We start from the raw sequence: 19,377 nt of genomic DNA on the forward strand, positions 1-19,377 counted from the left end.
CTCGGAGAGAAGGGAGCCTGCGGGTGGGCTCGGAGACAAGGGAGCCTACGGGGCGGGCTCGGAGAGAAGGGAGCCTACGGGGCGGGCTCGGAGAGAAGGGAGCCTACGGGGCGGGCTCGGAGAGAAGGGAGCCTACGGGGCGGGCTCGGAGAGAAGGGAGCCTGCGGGGCGGGCTCGGAGAGAAGGGAGCTTACGGGGCGGGCTCGGAGAGAAGGGAGCCTGCGGGGCGCGCTCGGAGAGAAGGGAGCCTGCGGGGCGGGCTCGGAGAGAAGGGAGCCTACGGGGCAGGCTCGGAGAGAAGGGAGCCTACGGGGCGGGCTCGGAGAGAAGGGAGCCTACGGGGCGGGCTCGGAGAGAAGGGAGCCTGCGGGTGGGCTCGGAGAGAAGGGAGCCTACGGGGCGGGCTCGGAGAGAAGGGAGCCTACGGGGCGGGCTCGGAGAGAAGGGAGCCTACGGGGCGGGCTCGGAGAGAAGGGAGCCTACGGGGCGGGCTTGGAGAGAAGGGAGCCTGCGGGGCGGGCTCGGAGAGAAGGGAGCTTACGGGGCGGGCTCGGAGAGAAGGGAGCCTGCGGGGCGCGCTCGGAGAGAAGGGAGCCTGCGGGGCGGGCTCGGAGAGAAGGGAGCCTACGGGGCAGGCTCGGAGAGAAGGGAGCCTACGGGGCGGGCTCGGAGAGAAGGGAGCCTACGGGGCGGGCTCGGAGAGAAGGGAGCCTGCGGGTGGGCTCGGAGAGAAGGGAGTCTGCGGGTGGGCTCGGAGACAAGGGAGCCTACGGGGCGGGCTCGGAGAGAAGGGAGCCTACGGGGTGGGCTCGGAGAGAAGGGAGCCTGCGGGGCGGGCTCGGAGAGAAGGGAGCCTGCGGGGCGGGCTCGGAGAGAAGGGAGCCTGCGGGGCGGGCTCGGAGAGAAGGAAGCCTGCGGGGCGGGCTCGGAGAGAAGGGAGCCTACGGGGCGGGCTCGGAGAGAAGGGAGCCTGCGGGGCGGGCTCGGAGAGAAGGGAGCCTGCGGGTGGGCTCGGAGAGAAGGAAGCCTGCGGGGCGGGCTCGGAGAGAAGGGAGCCTACGGGGCGGGCTCGGAGAGAAGGAAGCCTGCGGGTCGAAATCTGAAAGTGAGCCTGCGGGGCGTAATCCGGGAGAAGGCAGTCTGCGGGGCGAGGTGCTCGGAGAGAGGGCAGCTTTGGGGGGGCGGGCGCCCAATGGAGGGATGTCTATGGGGTAAGGGGGGTGGGCTCCAGCCAGTGGAGGGGAGACTGCAGGGTAGACGCCCAGTAAAGTGGAGTGTCCCATCTTGAAGAACAATAGGCAGAATATGAAGGATCTCGGGATCCCGCGGACCTTCGCGGTAGTCGTGCTTTCCTAAGTCAGTCCTCGGTTTATTATTATTTTGTTAAAATGGATACACCTGTTTCAACATTTGTTCCTGTTCCACGCAATGTTCATTTTTCTGGTGTTTGGATTAAGTGTAATTGAATTTCCCCAAGCTTTGTTGTTAATCTCTTTGACTCTCAGTACGAATGTTCCCAATCAGAGCCGCGGGCAAGCGGATTACAGTCATTGGAAGTCACTGTTGTTGGCTCTCTGTAAAATTCAATATGTATCAGAGAGGCTGAAGCCCGGCGAGATTCTCCAGTAATCCAGCCTTGTTCTACGTCTTCTGGAGCAGTGGAGACCCGACCTCTCACCCGCCGGGCCAGGGAGCAACAGCCTGCGCCCACAACCTCTCCTCCGAAAGCAAAGTTTCAGTACTTGATAATTGTACCTGGAATTGAACACTTATAACATGTGAACAACATCTCTCCCCATACATCGCTCTTCTGTTACAGAATATTTTGGAAACTTTAAAAAGTAACTGGTTACCATCACCTCCATACAACTGCCCTAAACTCTAAATTGTTGTGGTTGGGTAATAAAGACTGCGCTTTAGACAGCGAAGATGTATACTGCCCCTCGATCTTTCTGCAGCTTTCGACACTGTTGACCACCCTCTCCTACCCTCTAGGCTCCAGTCACTTGGCATTAAGGACACTGCTCTCTCCTGGTTCTCCTCCTATCTTTCTGACCGCTCATTCAGTGTTCTGTTCTCTGGCTCCACTTCATCCCCTCTTCCTCTCACTGTCGGGGTACCTCAGGGCTCAGTCCTTGGCCCCCTTCTGTTCTCTCTCTACACGGCCCCAATTGGACAGACCATCAGCAGATTTGGCTTTCAGTACCATCTTTATGCCGACGACACACAACTATATACGTCATCCCCTGACCTTACCCCCGCTGTACTACAGAACGCCACTGACTGTCTGTCCGCAGTCTCCTACATCATGTCCGCTCTCTATCTGAAACTCAACCTCTCCAAAACTGAACTTCTTCTGCCCCCGCCATCTACTAACCTCCCTAGATCTCTCCTTCACCTCCCATATACAATCTCTTGCCCGCTTGTGCCGCTTACACCTAAAGAACATCTCTAGAATCCGCCCTTTTCTCACCATGGAGACAACAAAAACCCTCACTGTCGCCCTGATCCACTCCCGCCTGGACTACTGCAACACTCTATTAATTGGCCTCCCCCTCACTCGACTTTCCCCTCTCCAGTCCATCCTTAATGCAGCAGCCAGGGTCGTCCATCTGGCTAATCGTTACTCGGACTCGTCCGCTCTTCACCAGTCGTTACACTGGCTGCCCATTCATTACAGGATACAATTCAAAGTACTTGTTCTCACCCACAAAGCTCTCCACAGTGCGGCACCCCCTTACATCTCCTCCCTCATTTCTGTCTATCGGCCTAACCGACCACTGCGCTCTGCAAATGACTTTCGATTAACCTCTGCACTAATCCGTACCTCCCACTCCCGACTCCAAGACTTCTCCCGTGCTGCACCAATCCTCTGGAATGCTCTACCCCAAGATATTAGGACCATCCACAACTTGCATAGTTTTAGGCGCTCACTCAAAACTCATTTGTTCAGAGCGGCCTATCACATTCACTAATCAAAGTCATTTTATGTTTGTGTGTGTGTAGCCCATTCACTATCTCCATCTATCCCGCACCCCCTGAAGATGGCCGGACCCTCATTGTAAATACATCATTGTAAATACACACCTGTACTTTGTATCTCCCCCACCTCATTGTAGATTGTAAGCTCTCACGAGCAGGGGCGGCTTATTGTGCTTTAATTATTGTATTGTTAACATTGTTACTTATGACTGTTGTGTTTGAAACTGTTAAACTGTAAAGCGCTGCGGAATATGTTGGCGCTATATAAAGATTATTATTATTATGTACAAGAATATAACTACTATAATACTGCCCCTATGTACAAGAATATAACTACTATAATACTGCCCCTATGTACAAGAATATAACTACTATAATACTGCCCCTATGTACAAGAATATAACTACTATAATACTGCCCCTATGTACAAGAATATAACTACTATAATACTGCCCCTATGTACAAGAATATAACTACTATAATACTGCCCCTATGTACAAGAATATAACTACTATAATACTGCCCCTATGTACAAGAATATAACTACTATAATACTGCCCCTATGTACAAGAATATAACTACTATAATACTGCTCCTATGTACAAGAATATAACTGCTATAACACTGCTCCTATATACAAGAATATAACTGCTATAATACTGCTCTATGTACAATAATATAACTACTATAATACTGCTCCTATGTACAAGAATATAACTACTATAATACTGCCCCTATGTACAAGAATATAACTACTATAATACTGCCCCTATATACAAGAATATAACTACTATAATACTGCCCCTATGTACAGGAATATAACTACTATAATACTGCCCCTATATACAAGAATATAACTACTATAATACTGCCCCTATATACAAGAATATAACTACTATAATACTGCTCCTATGTACAAGAATATAACTACTATAATACTGCACCTATATACAAGAATATAACTACTATAATACTGCTCCTATGTACAAGAATATAACTACTATAATACTGCCCCTATGTACAAGAATATAACTACTATAATACTGCTCCTATATACAAGAATATAACTACTAAAATACTGCTCTTATGTACAAGAATATAACTACTATAATACTGTCCCTATATACAAGAATATAACTACTATAATACTGCTCCCTATGTACAAGAATATAACTACTATAATACTGCCCCATATGTACAAGAATATAACTACTATAATACTGCCCCATATGTACAAGAATATAACTACTATAATACTGCCCCATATGTACAAGAATACAACTAATTGTTATATGGTAAATAAAGACACAGACAGAATAAAGTCCTTCATTTGAAATAAAAACAAAGGCCGAAAAAAGACATTTGTCCATCCAGTTCAGCCTATATTCCATCATAATAAATCCCCAGATCTACGTCCTTCTACAGAACCTAATTGTATGATACAATATTGTTCTGCTCCAGGAAGACATCCAGGCCTCTCTTGAACCCCTCGACTGAGTTCGCCATCACCACCTCCTCAGGCAAGCAATTCCAGATTCTCACTGCCCTAACAGTAAAGAATCCTCTTCTATGTTGGTGGAAAAACCTTCTCTCCTCCAGACGCAAAGAATGCCCCCTTGTGCCCATCACCTTCACACTTTAACTTTTTTATTTAAAAATAACAAACACAGTCATAGTCGCCTAACGTCTGTCCACTGAAGCTATGGTCTCCTGTGAACACCATAAAATAATATTTTTGGGGAGGAAAAATGAGTTGCGTCTTATAATCCGATAATCTGAAGGTATCTTGGGGGTGGGTGCAGTGGAGCGGGGTGACAGGAGGCAGGGTCACTGCTTCAGTATGCCAGCGGCTGCAGGAGTGGGGCTATGCTGGGGCTATGCTGCAGGCCCCGTGCTCTCAGAGGATTTCCCTGCAGTGGGCTCCAGGAAAATGGCCTTCTCATTGTGCTCCTTTGCAGGGCAATTTAATTATTTTATTTTTATGTTTTTAAGATTCCATGGCTGTCCTATTATCTCTGTGGCTGCAAAACCTGGAGGACCTGAAGCCCCGGAATCGGAATCTGCTCAGGGAATCTCGGAACTGATGGAGGTTTGTGTTGGCTCCTGTTAGATCACACGAGTGTTAGATATTCTGACTTCCTGCAGCCACCACTAGGGGGAGCTCAGGCGCTTTCTGCAGACTCTCTTCATTGAACTCAATATTACACATGTATGCAATCAGCTCTTGAGCTCCTCCTAGTGGTGCCTGCAGGTAGTAAAAACTTCATAATGCATTTTTTTATTTTTCTGAGTTTTGTTCCCCATAAAAAGCAGCTATATTATTTTTTGGTGAAATTTTTGATCTATACTATTTAACCCCTTAATCCCATATGACGTACTATCCCGTCAAGGTGACCTGGGACTTAATTCCCAGTGACTGGATAGTACGTCATCTGCGATTGGCCGCGCTCACAGGGGGAGCGCGGCCGGGTGTTAGCTGACTATCGCAGCTGACATCCGGCACTATGTGCCAGGAGCGGTCACGGACCGCTCCCGGCACATTAACCCCCGACACACCACGATCAAACATGATCGCAGTGTTCTGGGGGCATAGGGAAGCATCGCGCAGGGAGGGGGCTCCCTGTGTGCTTCCCTGAGACGATCGGTACAAGGCGATGTGCTCACCTTGTACCGAGCGTCTCCTCCCTGCAGGCCCCGGATCCAAAATGACTGCGGGGCTACTTCCAGGTCCTGCAGGGACTTCTTCTGGGTCAGCAAGCAAGGAGCAGGGCACGCCAGATTGCTGATCTGACACAGTGCTCCGCAAAGTGTCAGATCAGCGATCTGTCACTATACAGTGATGTCCCCCCTGGGACAAAGTAAAAAAGTAAAAAAAAAAAAAAAAAAAAAATTTAATGTGTAAAAAAAAGAAGAAAAAAAAAAAGCCTAAATAAATTAAAAATAATTCCTACATAAAGAAAAAGAAAAAATATTGTTCCCATAAATACATTTCTTTATCTAAATTTAAAAAAAAACAATAAAAGTACACATATTTAGTATCGCCGCATCCGTAACGACCCGACCTATAAAACTGGGTTGGGGCTAGGGTTGGGGTTGGGGCTAGGGTTAGGGTTGGGGCTAGGGTTAGGGTTGGGGTTAGGGCTAGGGTTGGGGCTAGGGTTGGAGCTAGGGTTAGGGTTGGGGCTAGGGTTAGGGCTAGGGTTGGGGTTAGGGTTGGGGCTAGGGTTAGGGCTACAGTTAGGGTTGGGGCTAAAGTTAGGGTTAGGGCTGGGGCTAAAGTTAGGGTTCGGGTTTGGATTACATTTACGGTTGAGATTAGGGTTACGGGTGTGTCAGGGTTAGAGGTGTGGTTAGGGTTATGGTTGGGTTTAGGGTTAGGGGTGTGTTTGGATTAGCGTTTCAGTTATAATTGGGGGTTTCCACTGTTTACGCACATCAGGGCTCTCCAAATGCAACATGGCGTCCGATCTCAATTCCAGCTAATTCTGCGTTGAAAAAGTAAAACAGTGCTCCTTCCCTTCCGAGTTCTCTCGTACGCCCAAACAGGGGTTTACCCCAACATATGGGGTATCAGCGTACTCAGGACAAATTGGACAACAGCTATTGGGGTCCAATTTCTCTTGTTACCCTTGGGAAAATAAAAATTTGGGGGGCAAAAAAAAACATTTTTGTGTGAAAAAAATAATTTTTATTTTCACGGCTCTGCGTTATAAACTGTAGTGAAACACTTGGGGGTCCAAAGTTCTCACAACACATCTAGATAAGTTCCTTGGGGGTCTAGTTTCCAAAATGGTGTCACTTCTGGGGGGTTTCTACTGTTTAGGTGCATCAGGGACTTTGCAAATGCAACGTGACGCCTGCAGACCAATCCATCTAAGTCTGCATTCCAAACGGTGCTCCTTCCCTTCCGAGCTCTGCCATGCTCACAAACGGTTGTTCCCCCCCACATATGGGGTATCAGCGTACTCAGGACAAATTGTATAACAACTTTTGGGGTCGAATTTCTCCTGTTACCCTTGGGAAAATACAAAACTGGGGGCTAAAATATAATTTTTGTGAAAAAAAAATTATTTTCACGGCTCTGCATTATAAACTGTAGTGAAACACTTGGGGGTCCAAAGCTGTCAAAACACAGCTAGATAAGTTCCTTAGGGGTCTACTTTCCAAAATGGTGTCACTTGTGGGGGGGGTTTCAATGTTTAGGCACATCAGGGGCTCTCCAAACGCAACATGGCGTCCCATCTCAATTCCAGTCAATTTTGCATTGAAAAGTCAAATGGCGCTCCTTCCTTTCTGAGCTCTGCCGTGCGCCCAAACAGTGATTTACCCCCACATGTGGAGTATCGGCATACTCAGAACAAATGGCACAACAACTTTTGCATCCAATTTCTTCTCTTAACCTTGGGAAAATAAAAAATTGGGGGCGAAAAAATCATATTTGTGAAAAAAATATGATTTTTTATTTTTACGGCTCTGCATTGTAAACTTCTGTGAAGCACTTGGTGGGTCAAAGTGCTCACCACACCTCTAGATAAGTTCCTTAGGGGGTCTACTTTCCAATATGGTGTCAGTTGTGGGGGGTTTCAATGTTTAGGCACATCAGTGGCTTTCTAAACGCAACATGGTGTCCCATCTCAATTCCAGTCAATTTTGCATTGAAAAGTCAAATGGCGCTCCTTCCCTTCCGAGCTCTGTCATGCGCCCAAACAGTGGTTTACCCCACATGTGGGGTATCGGCGTACTCAGAACAAATGGCACAACAACTGTTGGGGTCCAATTTCTTCTCTTACCCTTAGGAAAATAAACCAAATTGGAGCTAAATTAAATTTTTTGTGAAAAAAAGTTAAATGTTAATATTTTTTTTTTAAACATTCCAAAAATTCCTGTAAAACACCTGAAGGGTTAATAAACTTCTTGAATGTGGTGTTGATCACCTTGAGGGGTGCAGTTTTTAGAATGGTGTCACACTTGGCTATTTTCTATCATATAGACCCCTCAAAATGACTTCAAATGTGATGAGGTCCCTAAAAAATATTGGTGTTGTAAAAATGAGAAATTGCTGGTCAACTTTTAACCCTTATAACTCCCTAACAAAAAAAAAAAAATTTTGTTCCAAAATTGTGCTGATGTAAAGTAGACATGTGGGAAATGTTATTTATTAATTATTTTGCATGACATATCTCTGTGATTTAAGGGCATAAAAATTCAAAGTTGGAAAATTGCAAAATTGTCAAAATTTTCGACAAATTTCCGTTTTTTTCACAAATAAACGCAGGTAATATCAAAGAAATTTTACCACTGTCATGAAGTACAATATGTCACGAGAGAACAATGTCAGAATCACCAGGATCCGTTGAAGCGTTCCAGAGTTATAACCTCATAAAGGGACAGTGGTCAGAATTGTAAAAATGGGCCCGGTCATTAACGTGCAAACCACCCTCGGGGCTTAAGAGGTTAAACCTCCAAGAAATGATGACTTTGCAAGTAGTTTTTTGAGCACAGTCTGTGGAGTGTGATGTTGTGGGAAGCCTGATTCTTCCATCGTCTAGAACATTTACTTCCCTGTTTGGTTTTCCGTTAAGGATTTCTGATCTCCCAAACTGATTGCGTTTCCCCTCCGGCTTCTTTCTAGGAAGTTCCTGGACAAACTCACCAAGTGGTTTAGAAAAATGGCATAAAAAACGTAGTTTCTATAAAAAAAAGGGTCCAATTTGGAAAAGTCACTTCTCGGGATATTTTGGCGACATTACAACGTAAAAAAATAAATAAATAAATTAAAAAAATTGAAAAAATAAAATAAATATATATAATTTTTTAAAAACTTTTTCATTGTAAAAAAATGCTCTAAGCATGACAAGCACATATTTCCTTATTTTTTTCATTACTTTTTTTGTAGTTTTTTTTTTTTAGTGAATTTATGGAAGATTGTAAAAAAAAAAATAATAATAATAAAAAAAATTAAAAAATATTTTTAATTTCTGCTTCTACTTCTAGAGACGATCGTCCACTACATTTTACCATTTCTTGTTTCAATGAACCTTTTATGTGTTTTTTTTTTTTTCCCCCTTTCCTATCTACACGCAGCTCCTGAAGTCTCAGGCTTTCTTGCCTCGTAGAGACCCCTCCGGGCCTTTCCTCATGGCTGTTGACCACTGTTTCTCCATCAAGGGTCAGGGCACGGTGATGACAGGCACCATCCTCTCTGGATCCGTCAGTCTCAATGACAACGTGGAGATCCCGGCCTTAAAGGTAAGAAATCATCCGCCACTAGTGGGCAGCGTTGCACCGGCTGCACATCCATATGCAGATTACACCGTCATATGGCCGCCAGAGATGCCAGGACCTGACCGCTGGGATGTTAAGGACTTTGGTCAAATTGCAATTTGTACTGTTGTTGGTTTTTTTTTTGTTTTTTTTTTTTTAATAAGAATTTTTTTTTGTCAACTTTATCATAATTTTTATTTTTATGAATTTCACTCTAAAAATTTTTTAACTTGATTTTTCATCTATTTTAAACAATTTTATTTTACAAAATTAACATTTGATTTAACATGTAATATAGGGGTAAAACTAGGGAGGAGAGGGCAGAATTTATTTTTTACAATTTTATTTTGACTTGTCTTTTGTATATCATAATAATTTATTATTTTATTACAGTACAATAAAAATAAAATAATAATTTTAGATAAACATGTATTATGTTGAAGTGTTTTTATTGTTTTACTATTGTTATCATTTTTATTATTATTACAATAATATATTTTTTTATTAGTATTTATTTTTGGTCAATAATACAACAGCACTAATAGTATAATGAAATACTCTTTATGTATTTTATTACAATTATTATTTTTTATTAATTATACAATAATACTACTAAAATTATGTGCGATAAAATATTATTTTATTGTTATTTTATATTTCACTTTTATTGTATAATTAAATTATATTTTCATTGTATTAATACTACAATAATAATAATAGTAATACAATAATATTATTATTTATTGCATCTACATTAAAAGCAATCTTTAAAAAAAAAAAGATGGCCATGATATCATCCCAGAAACGTAAAATAAGAACAAATATAAATTATTAGTTTTGAATATCTGATATTAATGTACAGGAAAAAAATTCTTTGAACCACAAAAATGAGTTCTGAGCGATTTGTTACCAAGAAAAAGGTTGTACAGAAAACAGGCGTAATTCAGTAAAATCCATAAAAAGTGCGTGTGCGAAAACCCAATACACCGGTACGACCTAGGAAATAATACACCAGGCCTGATCTCAGAATAAACAGAATTTATATCAATAATGCAATTATATAAATCCATCACATAATAGTTTATTTCTTATTAGATATATACACATAACCAAGAAGCTAGGGAGGGAAAAAAAAAAAATAATAATAATATAAAAAAAATAAAAGTGTGTGTGTGTATATATATATATATATATATATCATTTATTTGTTTGTTTTTTTTCGGGTGTTCAGGCTAAGTAAATCTTGATGTGATTGTGTCAGACTTCCTGATGCTTTAAAAATAATAATAATAATAATAATAATGGGATTTCTCTGTTCGGCATTAGAAACACTTTTCTTTGTAAATTTTCTGCAAAAGTGTGTGTGCCATTTTTGTTGCGCCGTCCGTTGTCTGTTTCTGCCTCTGTAGGATCACTCCCAACATCTCCCGTCACAATGACACTCAGGGTTGTACGTCTTGGGAGGCGTCTCGGCACCGGTGTGAGACTCCATCTGACCCCAGCGTTCACCGCATACCCCGGGCCGTGACTGACAGGCGATGTCCACAGGGGACTCGGACGCCGTGTTTAAAAAAAGAAACCATTTCTGAAAGGAAAACAAACCAGCGACTTCACTGCGGAAAGTGTCTGCGCCGTTCTCAAGATCCACTAATAGATTGTGACACCAGTGACCGAGTGAACCGGTGTACAGCGGGGTCACACCATCGCCCCCCGGCCGACTGCCACCTACCGTGCCATGTATAGGTGTGGGGGCGACCATAATATCTGATGTGTCCGTGCAACCCAATATCATCCGATTACTCCTCCAATATCACCGCTCTGCTGTATATACCGTATATTATCTATCATCTATCTATTATCTATCATCTATCTATTCTATCATTTATCTATCATTTATCTATCTTTACCTATCATCTATCATCGATCTATTATCTATCATCTATTATTTATTATCTATTTATTTATCTATCATCTATCTATTATCTACCTAGTATCTATCATCTATGTATTATCTAATATCTATCTATTATCTGTCTATCATCTATCATCTATCTATCTATCTATTATCTATCTATCTAACTATCGTTCTATCTATCTATGATTTATCTGTCTATCTATCTATTATCTATCATCTATCTATTAACTATTATCTGTCTATCATCTATCATCTATTATCTATCTATTATCTATTATCTATCTATTATCTATCTATTATCTATCATCTGTCGATCATCTATTATCCTATCATCTATCTATCTATTATCTATCTATCATCTATCTATCTATCTATCTATCTATCTATCTATCTATCTATCTATCATCTATCTATCTATTATCTATCTATCTATCATTTATCTATCTATATATCTATCTACTGGTATTTATCTATTATCTATCTATCTATCTATCATCTATCTATCTATCTATCTATCTATCTATCTAACCTCTCCTTCTGGTGGTGGCTACTTATCTCTGGGAGAAGCCCGGACCGGTGCTGGTAACGTGTGCCCCTATAATCGGTGTCAGTCTCAGATTTCGCTGCCTTTTGCAGTATCCACCTGCTTCTTCTCCAGTAAATCGCCGTGCGTCGCACTTATACGTATGTGCCCAGTTACCGAGTGCCCGACCAGTGCTGTTTTCACCCTCCCCAGGCTGGCTGTATATATTTATATACTAGTACTCTGCGGTGGTTTTCGGTGAGATCTGGTGCTGTGATCCCATCGGCGGCTGATGCCGGGTTGTGCGTCCATCGTAGCCGCAGCACATCGCGCTCTGCGCCCAGTATTACCGCGGCCTCTCGATACGTTTTGCGCAGACTATTGCCCCTGGACCGAGGTCTTTATGGTGTAAAGTTCGGCACCCCCTGACCGACTTGGGGGTCTTCCGCCAGAAGAAACAATTTCACCAGTAAAGTTACAAGTTTCCAGAATCTTGGGGGGAAAAAAAAAAACTTTGAAAGACAAGTTAAAAGCCGGGCTGACCTGCTAATTGCAGACATTAGCTGGAATAATGGCCGCCCCTCCACCCCGACTTTGGGGGTGAACTCACGGCGGACGATTATCCCCTCGTAACATTCACAAATAAGTGCAGAAATTAAAATGAAGCCGCTCACAGAATGGGGCATTGTCCGAGCGCTCCGGACATGAAAGGCGGATGGCAGGAGATACCATCACCAATGATGGCCGCCTTCTGAAGGATTGATTGTCCCGTCTATGGGAGAGGATACGGAGGAGGCGGCTCGTTCTCACGCCCGCCATTGTGTCCTGTTCTGGGCTTTATCCGGGGATGTCGTGGCATTGGGGTGAGGCTCGGCTTATGGGGGCCATGATGGACGTTCCTAAATCTCCAGAATACACGGAGCCGATGTCCCGTTAGCCGGGCAGAGAATCCTCTGGAGTCCAGACAGGTTTCACAGAAAATCCGTAGCGTAAAGTGCGAGTCTGATGGTTCAGGCCGCCGTTTAACGCGTCTGATTTTCACTGCAGATTTTTGGAAAATTTTATCCCTTAAATTATTTTTATTTTTGTACTAAAATAATAAAACACCATCAAGAGCGGAAGAGCGAGGGTCGGCCCTGACAGTGAGCCGCCACCAGTGACGAGAAGCGACTGCCGGCCGGTAATGGCCGCTCTTCATCCAGCTCCGTGTTATTTACTCGTCTGTGTCAGGTTTTAGTTGCATTTTAAGATCCATTAACTTCTTAATTATCCCCTCCTGCTCCGAGCACCGAGGCGCTGCGTGGATTACAGGGGAACATGCAGATTTACTGCTTAGGCTTCTTTCACGCTTCCGTCGGTTCAGGGCCGTCACAAAGCGTCGGAGTGACGTGCCGAGGGAAGTGTGTGAAATTTTGAGTGACGTGAGCAGCGTTTCAACACGTCCGCTGCCCATTGTAAAGTCCCAGGGAGGAGGGTGCGGAGTTACGGCCACGCATGCGCATTAAAAAATGCAGGATAGGACGTACGAAAAAACGTTCCCTTGCACATTTTTTCGATACGATGGTCCGCCAAATACCAACGCATCCAGTGCACGACGTATGGAACATGTGGCCATACGTCGCGATGCGTCGGTAATACAAGTCTATGTGAAAAAAATGCATCCTGCAGGCAACTTTGCAGGATGCGTTTTTTTCACGGTTAGCTGAAAACGTAAGTGTGAAAGTAGCATTATGGCATGTTCAGGGATTCAATAAGTACAACCCCCGCTGTACAGGACGACACTGATATTCAGAGTACAGGACAATGACGCTGACACTCGGGGTACAGGATAATGACACTGACACTCGGGGTACAGGATAATGACACTGACACTCGGGGTACAGGATAATGAGACTGACACTTGGGGTACAGGATAAAGAGACTGACACTCGGGTACAGGATAATGACACTGACACTCGGGGTACAGGATAATGACGCTGACACTTGGGGTACAGGATAATGACGCTGACACTCGGGGTACAGGAAAATGACGCTGACACTCGGGGTACAGGATAATGACGCTGAGACTCGGGGTACAGGATAATGACGCTGAGACTCGGGGTACAGGATAATGACGCTGAGACTCGGGGTACAGGATGATGACGCTGACACTCGGGGTACAGGATAATGACACTGACACTCGGGTACAGGATAATGACACTGACACTGGGGGTACAGGATAATGACGCTGACACTCGGGTTACAGGATAATGACGCTGACACTCGGGGTACAGGATAATGACGCTGAGACTCGGAGTACAGGACAAGGATGCGGACGCTCGGTGTGCAGGACAAGGACGCTATTGCTTGGGGTGCAGGGCAACGACACTTGGGGTACAGGATCATGACGCTCGAGGTGCAGTATCTTGACCCTTTGCTGCTTGCCGTCACCGCCATGTCTCTGGCATCTATTCCCGTACACCATTGTGTCCGCTGACTTTGGCTCAGTATCTCGGCGGCTGTGAACTCCCTCAGGGGCCACTTGTAACCTTTTGGGTTGAACCCACCGACGCTCGGTGAATATGCCAAGAATGTGAGTGAAACCTAAACAATTTGTGAAGAGTGGAGGGACGTTATATAAAGGGTAGCGGGGTTATACGGAGGCTGCCCTCACAGCCCCATGTTGCCCCTGAGCAGCCGATGACCCCGAGCGCAGACAATCCGCTGTATATCGGGGTTAGAGGTTCTGCAGCTGCTGAAGACAAAACAACAATCTGCTATTATAGGGAGTGAAGCGGGGACTGTGGACATGGTGTCTCCTCCCCGATGTCGCCCTCCAGCCCGGAGTATAGAACATAATGTACCTGTGGAGCTGAGAAATAACATCGCACATCAAAGGGGTTGTCCACATTTTGGGACATTTTTTTTGTTACTGAAATCCTTATCCTTTCCTTATGATAATTTTCCAATTGGGTTTGATTTAAAAACTAAGCACCGTTCACATTCTGTAGCCTCACAGCGCACTGACACCGAGGATCCATCAGTGAGATTGTTCTGACTGTCAGGAGAGTTTGTAGATCTTTTCTAAGCTCCTCTCATCTGATTTATGACCACAGTCACAGTGATGACACGATGTACACACATCCTGTATCATACCCCAGAGCTGCACTCACTATTCTGCTGGTGCAGTCACTGTGCACATACATTACATTACTGATCCTGAGTTACATCCTGTATCATACCCCAGAGCTGCACTCACTATTCTGCTGGTGCAGTCACTGTGCACATACATTACATTACTGATCCTGAGTTACATCCTGTATTATACCCCAGAGCTGCACTCACTATTCTGCTGGTGCAGTCACTGTGCACATACATTACATTACTGATCCTGAGTTACATCCTGTATTATACCCCAGAGCTGCACTCACTATTCTGCTGGTGCAGTCACTGTGTACATACATTACATTACTGATCCTGAGTTACCTCCTGTATTATACCCCAGAGCTGCACTCACTATTCTGCTGGTGCAGTCACTGCACATATATTACATTACTGATCCTGAGTTACATCCTGTATTATACCCCAGAGCTGCACTCACTATTCTGCTGGTGCAGTCACTGTGTACATACATTACATTACTGATCCTGAGTTACATCCTGTATTATACTCCAGAGCTGCACTCACTATTCTGCTGGTGCAGTCACTGTGTACATACATTACATTACTGATCCTGCGTTACATCCTGTATTATACCCCAGAGCTGCACTCACTATTCTGCTGGTGCAGTCACTGTGTACATACATTACATTACTGATCCTGCGTTACATCCTGTATTATACCCCAGAGCTGCACTCACTATTCTGCTGGTGCAGTCACTGTGTACATACATTACATTACTGATCCTGAGTTACATCCTGTATTATACCCCAGAGCTGCACTCACTATTCTGCTGGTGCAGTCACTGTGTACATACATTACATTACTGATCCTGCGTTACATCCTGTATTATACCCCAGAGCTGCACTCACTATTCTGCTGGTGCAGTCACTGTGTACATACATTACATTACTGATCCTGCGTTACATCCTGTATTATACCCCAGAGCTGCACTCACTATTCTGCTGGTGCAGTCACTGTGTACATACATTACATTACTGATCCTGCGTTACATCCTGTATTATACCCCAGAGCTGCACTCACTATTCTGCTGGTGCAGTCACTGTGTACATACATTACATTACTGATCCTGCGTTACATCCTGTATTATACCCCAGAGCTGCACTCACTATTCTGCTGGTGCAGTCACTGTGTACATACATTACATTACTGATCCTGCGTTACATCCTGTATTATACCCCAGAGCTGCACTCGCTATTCTGCTGGTGCAGTCACTGTGTACATACATTACATTACTGATCCTGAGTTACATCCTGTATTATACTCCAGAGCTGCACTCACTATTCTGCTGGTGCAGTCACTGTGTACATACATTACATTACTGATCCTGAGTTACATCCTGTATTATACCCCAGAGCTGCACTCACTATTCTGCTGGTGCAGTCACTGTGTACATACATTACATTACTGATCCTGCGTTACATCCTGTATTATACCCCAGAGCTGCACTCACTATTCTGCTGGTGCAGTCACTGTGTACATACATTACATTACTGATCCTGCGTTACATCCTGTATTATACCCCAGAGCTGCACTCACTATTCTGCTGGTGCAGTCACTGTGTACATACATTACATTACTGATCCTGAGTTACATCCTGTATTATACCCCAGAGCTGCACTCACTATTCTGCTGGTGCAGTCACTGTGTACATACATTACATTACTGATCCTGAGTTACATCCTGTATTATACCCCAGAGCTGCACTCGCTATTCTGCTGGTGCAGTCACTGTGTACATACATTACATTACTGATCCTGAGTTACATCCTGTATTATACTCCAGAGCTGCACTCACTATTCTGCTGGTGCAGTCACTGTGTACATACATTACATTACTGATCCTGAGTTACATCCTGTATTATACTCCAGAGCTGCACTCACTATTCTGCTGGTGCAGTCACTGTGTACATACATTACATTACTGATCCTGAGTTACATCCTGTATTATACCCCAGAGCTGCACTCACTATTCTGCTGGTGCAGTCACTGTGTATATACATTACATTACTGATCCTGCGTTACATCCTGTATTATACCCCAGAGCTGCACTCACTATTCTGCTGGTGCAGTCACTGCGTACATACATTACATTACTGATCCTGAGTTACATCCTGTATTATACCCCAGAGCTGCACTCACTATTCTGCTGGTGCAGTCACTGTGTACATACATTACATTACTGATCCTGAGTTACATCCTGTATTATACCCCAGAGCTGCACTCACTATTCTGCTGGTGCAGTCACTGTGTACATACATTACATTACTGATCCTGCGTTACATCCTGTATTATACCCCAGAGCTGCACTCACTATTCTGCTGGTGCAGTCACTGTGTACATACATTACATTACTGATCCTGAGTTACATCCTGTATTATACCCCAGAGCTGCACTCACTATTCTGCTGGTGCAGTCACTGTGTACACACATTACTGATCCTGAGTTACCTCCTGTATTATACTCCAGAGCTGCACTCACTATTCTGCTGGTACAGTCACTGTGTACATACATTACTGATCCTGAGTTACCTCCTGTATTATACCCCAGAGCTGCACTCACTATTCTGCTGGTGCAGTCACTGTGTACATACATTACATTACTGATCCTGAGTTATATCCTGTATTATACCCCAGAGCTGCACTCACTATTCTGCTGGTGCAGTTACTGTGTACATACATTACATTACTGATCCTGAGTTACCTCCTGTATTATACTCCAGAGCTGCACTCACTATTCTGCTGGTGCAGTCACTGTGTACATACATTACTGATCCTGAGTTACCTCCTGTATTATACCTCAGAGCTGCACTCACTATTCTGCTGGTGCAGTCACTGTGTACATACATTACATTACTGATCCTGAGATACATCCTGTATTATACTCCAGAGCTGCACTCACTATTCTGCTGGTGCAGTCACTGTGTACATACATTACATTACTGATCCTGAGTTACATCCTGTATTATACTCCAGAGCTGCACTCACTATTTTGCTATTACTGATGATATGGGTGAATATACGCTAATAGTTTTGCACGTGTTTAGTTTCTGGGGTTCTGAGTGTGTCGGCCGTATCTTGGCCCCGTTGGTCTTATCCTCTGCAGCGGTGGCGGCCTCTCCCGGGGTCCAGTGCTGTCGTGACTGTGTGTAAGCATGTTTTTGTATTAGCGCCGGTAGTTAGGTCACGCGCTCTACAAGCTCTGAGACCAGGGAGAGTACGACCAAGAATTTGGGTGGCTGTCGGAGCTCAGGATGAAAGGTAACCAGGAGACCTTCGTTATAGAGAAGGGGGGGGAATAAGGGAAGAGAGCCAGAGGCGAAAAAGTCAGACACTAATGCAAACCATACGCCGGCTCTCTTCATCCCGTGTGGTATTGATGGGATGTGAACTTCCAGGGACTCGGACTTGGTCACTGCTGTTTTAAATAAGCCTAAAAAACGCGGCCCTCAACATTCAAAGCCACAAGTTAGTGCGTGCATTGTTTAATTCTGTCCGTTAATATGCGCGGCGGGGTATAATGGAGCCGCGTAAATGGTTCTCATTCTGAACCTCGGCCCTGCCTGCCTGTGGGTGCCGACGGTCGCACTGGTTACCTGTCACTGTTTGGAGTAGGAGTTGATGCCCCTTTGGCCTATTTGGAGTCACCATAATTGAGACTTCTTCCCTGTAGGGGGCGATCGTGAGCCACCCGTGTATCACATCGGATTGGTTGCCCGTTCCTCTGAATGACGACAATTTGCCCCCAGCAGAATCAGCTTTTTGGTGAGTGTCCCACCCATCGTAATTTTCTCTGTAGCTTCAGAGGACCTTTCACCAGGTCAAGTGTCCAGTTTTTGTTCTTCTTTCCTTCCCCTCTGCTCATCTGAGGTTTCTGGATTTATTTTTCTTAAATCCGTCGTACGGTTTTAGAGATATGAGCCTTTTTATTCAGTGCTATTTCTTTATTTTGCAAGTGGGCGGTGCTCATTGGATCCTCAGGGGTGTGTCTGTATGATGCGCTGCATTACCTTGTGAGCCACACCCACTAAGTATTGACCATAAATATTTACACTGAATAGAATGGCTCTTATCTCTGAAACCGTTGGGTGGATTAATAAAAAAAACGAAAAGTGGAGTACTCGTGAAGAGTGAGAAGAAAATAGGGGGTTCTGCACAGCAGTGTTAGGCAGTGTAGCTGGGAATCCAGCATAAGGGTGAGATAACACTTACTATAAAGCAGCAGTATGGAGGACATTATGCTGCGGTACTGAGTGGAGTAGCTGGGATTCCAGCACTGTGGCAAGATAAAATACTATGAAGCAGTAGCAAGGAGGACATTATACAGCAGTACTGAGCAATGAAGCTGGGAATCCAGCATGAGGGTGAAATAAACCACTTTAATATTAAGTAGCAGTGTGGAGGACATTATACTGAAGTACTGAGCGGTGCAGCTGGGAATCAAGTATTGAGGAAACATAAAATATTATAAAGCAGCATATTGGAGAATATTGCACAGCAATACTGAGTGTGGTAGAGCTGGGAATCCAGCACTGG

At 44.4% G+C, this 19,377-nt stretch overlaps 1 protein-coding gene across 1 annotated transcript in view; it reads left to right on the forward strand.

The window, feature by feature from the left end:
• Positions 1 to 19,377, forward strand: part of EEFSEC (eukaryotic elongation factor, selenocysteine-tRNA specific) — a 117,182-nt gene that overhangs the window by 19,554 nt on the left and 78,251 nt on the right. Inside the window, exons 3-4 of the mRNA XM_069736308.1 lie at positions 4,975 to 5,071; positions 9,067 to 9,231. Coding sequence (XP_069592409.1) covers positions 4,975 to 5,071; positions 9,067 to 9,231 — 262 coding nt within the window. The remainder of the gene's footprint in view (positions 1 to 4,974; positions 5,072 to 9,066; positions 9,232 to 19,377) is intronic.

The sequence above is a fragment of the Ranitomeya imitator genome, chromosome 8 (genome assembly GCF_032444005.1).
Source record: "Ranitomeya imitator isolate aRanImi1 chromosome 8, aRanImi1.pri, whole genome shotgun sequence".
Taxonomy (NCBI): domain Eukaryota; kingdom Metazoa; phylum Chordata; class Amphibia; order Anura; family Dendrobatidae; genus Ranitomeya; species Ranitomeya imitator.